This window comes from Bos indicus, chromosome 3 (genome assembly GCF_029378745.1).
Source record: "Bos indicus isolate NIAB-ARS_2022 breed Sahiwal x Tharparkar chromosome 3, NIAB-ARS_B.indTharparkar_mat_pri_1.0, whole genome shotgun sequence".
Classification (NCBI taxonomy): domain Eukaryota; kingdom Metazoa; phylum Chordata; class Mammalia; order Artiodactyla; family Bovidae; genus Bos; species Bos indicus.
In genome coordinates, this window is record NC_091762.1 from 16,407,741 (window position 1) to 16,416,365 (window position 8,625).

An 8,625-nucleotide genomic window follows, 5' to 3' on the forward strand; every position below is an offset into this window, starting at 1 on the left:
AAAAGTCTGGAGGCAAGATAGCTCTGAGATTTTTTATTTTTAAATTGAAAAAAGGGAAACAGAAGAACGCTCCTTCTCTGCTATAAGAGACCTCTCTTCGTCGGGGAGGTGTGTGAGAGTTGAGGAAGCGCTGAACGACGAGAATTTTCCTCCGCGCCAGCTGGCCATTACTCCTCCTCTTTCCGCTCGGGGCCCTCTGCTCCTTCGCCTTCTCTCCTCGCCCTGGCTCATCTCTTCTTACTGTAGTTCACCCTCTCCTTGAATGACACAGCCCGGAATGTCTAGGTATGGGGTCGTGCCTCAGTTTCTCCATCTTGCTCAGTCTCCAGCCACTTGACTTCTTCTGGCGGCCCTCCCTTTCCCGTCCCCCCCACCACGCCCCCTTGGTGGAGGCGGTTTCCCTACCACCACCCGTAATTACTATCTGCGGGGTGGCTGAATCTGGGCGAGGCGCCCCAGTCAGCGTAAAGGCGGGCGGCGCTGAGGCTACGAGAGCTGGGAGTCAGTCACTGGGGGCCAAGCTTTGGAAGAAGTCCCCTGGATTATGCCCTGCACAGGATGGTCGGCCCCCACCATCCTGCAGATTCCCGAAGCCTTCCCAATCCGGTTTCCATGGTGCGCACCCTCTGGCGGCTACTTGGAGGAAGTAAGTTCTTGGAAGTCCAGGGTCTGAAAACCTGCGTGGGCGAGGAGGGGGATGAGAAGACTGAGTCTGGTACCTGAGCCTCCTCGTTCTCCCTGTCCAGGCATCCTCCCCAGTTTAGGAGGAGGAGATGCCTAGATGAGCACACGGAGAAGCTGCCCAGGGCCTGGCGTATTAATAAAGAGAAAGAACATCTTGTCACCAGGCATGGGGTCTCTGGCCCTCTTCAGTGTCCACGAGGGAGGTGAGGACTGTCCTGCCAGAGTCACAGCTTACTCTCCTGCAGCTGAGTTGCGGCCGGACTTCCCGAGTCTGAGGCTTCCTGTTGGGCACACTCTAGATCCTGAGATGGCTCTGAGTCCTCAGGATGGTGTTTTGCCACCAGCAGCTGGTATGTGGCTGTGCCAGGCATGGCCCCCACTAGAGAGCCCACCACAGGAACCCACCACCAACCATTGCCAGCACTGCCAGACAAGAACAGAAGGGAGATATCAGGGTTAGTCCCTTAGCCTTCCCTCTGAAGAACTGAAGGTATTCAGAAAACTCCCTAAAGCAGTGTCTGGTGAGAGACACCAGAAAGAGTGTTGTGGCACCAAAGCATAGCACTCAGAGAGGAGGAGACCCCAGGAGAGCTTGATCTTTAGGGATTATCTCATACATGCATTTTGTTGAACACAAGCTCTAAATCTTACTGTTTCAGTGAAAAGGGTAAAAGGAGAGAGAGGGGACAAGACATAAAGGGAGAACTAGGGCTTAGAGGAGGCTCAAACTGTCCTGAGATGCCAAGAGAACTATTTAAAAGGAGAGAGCTGGAGACCCAGGGTCAGAGCCCTTAGCAGGGGGATGTGAGTGGAAGGACAGCACCAGGGGAGGCTACCTGAAGACTTCAGGGCCCCAGCCAGCTACGTAGGTGAAAAGCTGTGGGTCGAGGTCCTGGACAGGGTTGATTGGGAACCCACAGTTGGCACCCATGGATAGCATGTCGGCCAGGATCAGTAACCCCACTACCACAGGCTCCAGACCTGCAGGCACTCCCTTGTTCCGTGTCCAGGATGGCCATCCCCACCATCAGCTTCCAGGTGCCCAGAACCTTGGTGTCGACAGAGGCAGGGGGGCTCCCGTCAGCTGCCAGGTGCGCCACCTGCCCTATCTCACCCAAACACTCCAGGCTGCCACCCCATGGCATCTGACTTTGTGCAACTCATGCAGCTGGGAAAGGCGAGCTGCAAAGATAAAGTCAGCCCCACAACCCACCCAGAGCCTAAACAGCAGGCCGAGCTTCCAGGGGGAAGAGGGCAAAGGTTGTGGCTTTCCCAGGTCACCCTCTTATTCCTACCTGATCCAGGAAGCCATTGCTCAGAGACAGATAGGGGGCAGGGTAGGTGGCAAAGATGGAAGCCGTCTCCTTGGGACCAGTCACTGTCAGGCTCCCACCTGGGTAGTTCTGTAGGGCATCTGTAGGGTAGGGGACACCCAGGATTTCCATCTTTGCTCATTCAAAACTGCTCTAAGGCATCGTTAACCACACACAGGTGCCCCCAACCTTGTTCTCTGTTACCGTGGTAGAGAGCATGCTGCTGCTAAGTCGCTTCAGTCATGTCTGACTCTATGTGACCCCATAGATGGCAGCCCACCAGGCTCCCCTGTCCCTGGGATTCTCCAGGCAAGAACACTGGAGTGGGTTGCCATTTCCTTCTCCAATGCATGAAAGTGAAAAGTCAAAGTGAAGTCGCTCAGTCATGTCCGACTCTTTGCGACCCCATGGACTGCAGCCTACCAGGCTCTTCTGTCCATGGGATTTTCCAGGCAAGAGTACTGGAGTGGGGTGCCATCGCCTTCTCCAGATAGAGAGCATAGGGGACTCCAGAGGCACAGAACGCAGACAGCAACTGCACCAAGGAGTAACTGAGAAACCTGGCCCAGGGGAGGTGTCCCCGGAGGCACATGGGCAGGGAGAAGGCTGGATTCAGGTGGGCCCCTTCAAGGATCAAGAAAAGAAAACCAATATCCATTAAGTATCACTATCAGGCACTGTCACCAGTAACACTGCTATTCCTCCCCACAACTCTTAAGTCAAATGTTACTATTCTCATCACATGCGTTAGGAGGTTAAGCGACTTGTTAAGGTCATGCAGTAAAGCCAAGTTCAAACCTGGGTCTGTCTGCTCTTTCTATTCCAGTACTCGATGCAGTGTGAGTCTGAGGAACAAGCTGGTGAGGTCTTAAGCAAAGATGAACCCTAGAGGGCTTAGGTAGGAGACACAAGATGAGTGCATTTACTCATGATGCCTTGCCATAGAGCTCTGTCTACCTGAGCAGAGGATTAATGTGAAGTGGGAGGGCGAGATGTAGAGAGAGAAGGGACTGGACTGGGCCAGAGGCATATCTCAGTCCAGGGCACTGGTCAAGCTCAAGGAGATAATGTCTGTGAGTCACCAAGGGACCCTTTTCACTATTACCAAACTCAAGTGCACATCATACCCTATCTGATGACCAGACCTCACCCTACTGACCTGAGACATTACCACTCACATAGATGGCTAGCATAATGCCCAGAGAGCCAGCCAGAAACACGGTGAAGAAGTTTCCTTTGGTTCCTCCACTGGTGACAGCCTGGGCCGAAGACCCCTGTATGAGGAGCTGGTGGAGAAAAGAAAGATGAGGAAGACGGAACCAAGAATAGGGAGCCTGGGAGACCCGTAGGAGAGAGAGACTGGGAAGAGAGGGGATGGCCAAGATTGATGAACGGACTTGAGGGATCAGCAAGAAAAAACAGAAAGGGGGAAAGAGAAAAGATGGGAGAAACAGAGGGAGAGTAAAGGAAGCGAAGGAGGGTAAGAGATGGAAAGTGACAGGAATAAAAAGGAGAAGGTAGGGGAGGCATAGAGGAACAAGAGCAGGAAAAAGAGGCTGATGGAGGCGTTGTCCTCCTAGTGCACCCAGAGGAAGAGGTAGGGACCCTAGGAGGAGCGCACCTGCCTTCTTTCCTCCCCCTCGATTAGACCGCCTACCATGAGCACAAACACAGCCAGAAGCTCCGCCAGGCACTGCCGGGCCAGGAGGCTGCGGATCCGGAGCGGTCCTTGACTTCAACCAGAGACTGAATAGAGACCATAGTGGGGAAACCCTGTCCCTGGTCACCACTCTCTCCATCTGCATAGACACATTGTTGCTACACAGCTCCTGCCTGTCAGGGGCAAAGATAAGGAAAAGACTTTAAAACCAATTAGCTCAGTTACTGACCAGCAGCTGATGTCTGCCTGTGCATGAGTGGAAGCTCGGGAGGACAGAGGTAACAAGAGAATGTGGGCAGACTGTGCACAGCCAGAGTCTGGCGTGTGCACAGCCAGAGTCTGGCGTTTGCCCAGTCTCTGTCTCCTCTGTCTCCGCCCCAGGCCTCCCAGGAGTAAGTAGCCTCCCCTTGTGCTGACAGACTGCGGGGAGTAGCCTGCTTCGTGGGCATTAGTTCTCTTGGTCCTCAAACCAGCTGTGGAAAGTGGTAGTAGAGAGCTCCCACTCTACTACTGTACTGAGGATGGGGATGCACTACTGAGACAGCCTGAGACTTCCCCAGGCCACACGGCTAGTTAACAGCTAGGCCAGGTCTTCTGACTCTCCATCTGATATTCCACAGTGCCTCTCCTGTGGAATGTAAAGTCTTTCCCCCAGCCATTTGGATGCCTGGAAAATTTAACATGCATCCAGGGAGACTGGACTGAAGACCGTAGGCTGCAGGAGTAAAGCCCACCTCAGGAGCGCTTGTAATCGCACCTTAACTAGAGAATGCTCTACCTTGTGTCTCTTGCCTTGGCTCCAAATGAGGGCTTCATGCCCCCACTGGGCTCCACTTCCCCTTCTCTGGATGCTTGCCACTCTTATTCTGTTTAACACATAGCCACTTGCTACGTCTTCACATTTCAAGCCTCTAGTTCAGATTCATTCAATGATGAATCAAGCTCTGGCCCCTACGGAAACATAGTTTCTGCCCTCCTAGAGCTGATGCTCTAGTAGATGGAAGTACTATACATAGTCATTTTTTTTTCCTTTGCACCATGCCACATGTGGGATATTAGTTCCCTGATCAGGGATTGAACCCGTGCCTCCTTAACCACTGGGCCTCCAGGAAAGTCCAATATACAGATTTTTAAAAATATATATCGTTTACGAGGTTCTTGAGAGCTGGACTATGTAACCCCAGGGGCAGGGGTGGGGGTGAGGGGCTCTAGCACAGTCCTGGGCACATCTCTGTGAAATAATACTTCCTTCCTAGGTTTAGTGGCTATTATAGTACTCCACCCAGGTCCCCTGTTCAGAGCCAATGCACCCATTCCCCAGCTTCTGGGAATAACAGACACTGAGAGCATGCAGCTTCTGCCCTCATGGCAGTGACTTCTGTGGCAGGAAACTGCTTCGGCCAAGGTCATGTGCCCTCCTACAGGGCCCAGTGAATGAATGGTTGATGCAGGGATTCAAAGACTAAGCAGAATTTGGTAGTGTTGCACACAGACCTGGATGCCAAGGGTGCTGGGTCAAACGAAGTGGAGCATAAAGTTAGATGTGGAAGGATTTATCGATAAGGGAGCACTCTCCTGGGACTTAGGATTTAAATCCTGGCAAGATCCCCCTGGAATGTGGGATGAACACTCTTCTCGAAGGCTTGGGGAAAATGATAGCTCATGCTAAGAAAAGTAAAAATGTCTCAACAACTCATTTATGCTGATGACCATTATTGGAAAAAGGGAGAATACTCAGACCTTCTGAGGATTTTTGGACAAAGTATCTGAATTAACATTGACAGTTGACAACCCAAATTTGTACCATGGCCCCTTGTTAGAGAAGTAGCACAGGGGGCCCAGATAATAAATGGAGTCCTGGGCTAAGGTCTGGTTCAAAGGATATTCACTGAGACCAGGGATCCACCAGGTGGTCACTTCCCCAATACCCTAACATATGATAGCAGTGGACATCCTTTGGCGTTGCAGAACACTCATAGTGGTTTTTGACCTGTAGAGTAAGTGATGAAGACCAACTAGATGCCTGAGTCTACCCAACATCAAGAGAAGAAATAAAAACAATACCACATCCTAGGGGAAATGGAAGAGGTTAGTGCCACCCTCCAAGACACAAAGAATAAAAGAGAGGCGGCCCCTTTCATACCACCAGTTTGGCTCTTAAAAAACTGGATCGATCATGACAGATGACAATGGTCTACCATAAACTTACTTAAACAGTAACTCCAATTGCAATTGCTGTGTCCCAAATGGTAACTTTACAGGGCAGTTTAATGCCGCCTCTAGTTGGGAGTATGTAGTCATTAATCTGGCGAATATGTTATTTTCCATCCCAGACAGGTCAGAAAGGAGGTCCACAAGCAGTTCCATCCACATGGGAAGTCTAGCAATATACACTTACAGTCTCACCCCAGGACTGTGTTAACTCTCTGGTCCTCTGTTGTAATAGAATCTGAAGGGAGCTTGACTGTTTGGACATTTTGAAAAACATCATATTGGTCCACTATACAATGGACCTTTGAACAACACAGGTTTGAACTCGGTGGGTCCACTTATATATGGATTTTTTTTCATTAAATATATATTATAGTACTACATTATCTGCAGTTGGTTGACTCCGTGGACACAGAACTATATATACGGAGGACTAACTGTGAAATGATACTTGGACTTTTGACTGTGCAGATGGTCAGAACCCCTGACCTCTGCATTCTTCAAGAGTCAACTGTATATATAACATCATGCTAACCAGATCAGAAGAGGACAAAATGTGAAAGTATATTGGAGGTCCTGGAAAGATACATGATCAGAGGGTGGGAAACATTCCCGTAAAGGTCCAGGAAACTGCCATATTGGTGAAATTTTCAGAGGTCCAGTGTTCTGGGACATGTTAGATATCCTCTCTGAGGCAAAGGACTGATTGTTGCACCTCATATCTTCCACCACTAAGAAAAAACACATTACCTATTTACTCAGGATTTAGGAGAAATATATTTCACACTTGAGAATACAACTCTGAAAAATTTACTAGCTGACAGTGAAGGCTATCAACTTTGAGTGGGGCCAAAGCAAAAAAGGCCCCTGCAGTCATATGAGCCAGCAGACCTAATGAGACTAGAATATCTGTAGTGTGTGTGCTTTGGCAAGCTCTACTAGGAGAATCATAATGTAGACCCACAGGGCTATGGAGCAAAGCCATGCCATCTGCAGCGAGAAATACATACCATTGAAGAGAAGCTCTTACAGTTAGTTCATCAAGTGACCCAGTAGCCAGAACCGCCCATCACAAGCTGGACTCTACCTGATCCTCCGTGTCATTAGGAAGGGTGGGCCCAGCAAGAACACATTGTAAAATGGAAGTGACATCTTTGGATTTAGGCATAAGTAGCATCAGAAAGCATAAGCTAGCAGAAATAAGTTCACCCAAACCCAAGTCCAGAAAATAAGTGACCCAGACTCTCATGTCATTCAATAAGCATCTCTCTGTCTCAGCTCACATGACCCTACTGAGAATTATCTTCTTCCATTTGGACTTCTGTAACGCTCAAAATTCTCCAAGCCGGGCTTCAGCAATATGTGAACTCCGGGAGTGGTGATGGACAGGGAGGCCTGGCATGCTGCAATTCATGGGGTCACAAAGAGTCAGACACGACTGAGCGACTGAACTGAACTGAAACTTGTTCAGACATGAGTTGGCGTGGTATGTGGGTAAAAGCCAAAAATTGACTGTGGTTTAATACTGCATAGTGTTTTGGGTATTTTTTTTATATGCAAAGGTCTTATGAGCCAATAAAACTATTTCAAAGTAAAAAAAAAAAAAAACCACAGATGTAATGCTTCCTCCAGGGGTCACAGTAAGAATCCCCTTATAACTTTGGGGTCTTGGTAGCAAGAGACCAGCAGGCAAGAAAAGAAGTCCTCATACTGGCTGGAGTAATTGACTATGATGAAGGACGGACGACTGCAGCTACATGAGGGAGCCAGGAAGAAAATGCTGGCATTCAGGTCATCCACCCTTGCTGTTCCTATGCTCAGTTTTAACAGTAAATAGAAAAACATAGCAGCCACAGCCTGGGAAGGGCATGGTAACCAAGGGCACTCTCAGGTGAAGGCTGGGGTCATCCCACTATCCAGCTGCCTAGACCAGCAGAGGCGCTCACCAAAGATAAGGAAAATCTAGAGTTAGTGGTGCAGAAGAGGGCATAATAAGAATCCATTAGAGCCTCAAAACCAATTTCAGTAGTTAAGGCTGTAGACTTTTCCACTAAACATTCTCTTAAATTTCCTCCAAGAAATAAAACCAATCAGAGTCCTATAGAAACTTTCCCCTTAACTGGGTAAACTAACCATAAGTATGGGTCCAAGCAGTGGTAGTGGTAAATGGTAGTAGACACCACAGTGCTTCACCCAGATCCTTGCTTTAAGATCGTGAGCCTATGTCCCAGCAGCTGGGAAGATCCATTGCTGACGGCTCTCAGCTGCCTCCCAACTGGAAATTAGCTCAGACACATTGAGCTGTCTCACTCTATCCCAGAAGGTTTCCTGAAGTCAACAATAGGCTGATTCAGGGATACAAAGTCCAGGCCCCTTTGCCTTTTCAGTTCAGTTCAGTTCAGTCGCTCAGTTGTGTCCGACTCTTTGCAACTGAATGAACCGCAGCACGGCAGGCCTCCCTGTTCATCACCAACTCCCAGAGTTTACTCAAACTCATGTCCATTGAGTCGGTGATGCCATCCAACCATCTCGTCCTCTGTCGTCCCCTTCTCCTCTCACCTTCAATCTTTCCCATCATCAGGGTCTTTTCAAATGAGTCAGTTCTTCGCATCAGGTGGCCAAAGTATTGGAGTTTCAGCTTCAGCATCAGTCCTTCCAATGAATATTCAGGACTGATTTCCTTTAGGATGAACTGGTTGGATCTCCTTGCAGTCCAAGGGACTCTCAAGAGTCTTCTCCAACACCACAGTTCAAAAA

At 49.3% G+C, this 8,625-nt stretch overlaps 1 protein-coding gene across 1 annotated transcript; it reads right to left on the reverse strand.

Annotated features, from left to right (window-relative positions):
* Nucleotides 1–908: 908 nt before the first annotated feature.
* On the reverse strand, nucleotides 909–4,473 carry AQP10 (aquaporin 10). The gene is given in 8 exon segments (XM_019958155.2): nucleotides 909–1,107; nucleotides 1,521–1,688; nucleotides 1,690–1,733; nucleotides 1,980–2,100; nucleotides 2,486–2,621; nucleotides 3,157–3,283; nucleotides 3,655–3,730; nucleotides 4,436–4,473. Coding segments are annotated over 8 exon segments (909 nt in total).
* Between the last annotated feature and the right edge of the window lie 4,152 nt (nucleotides 4,474–8,625).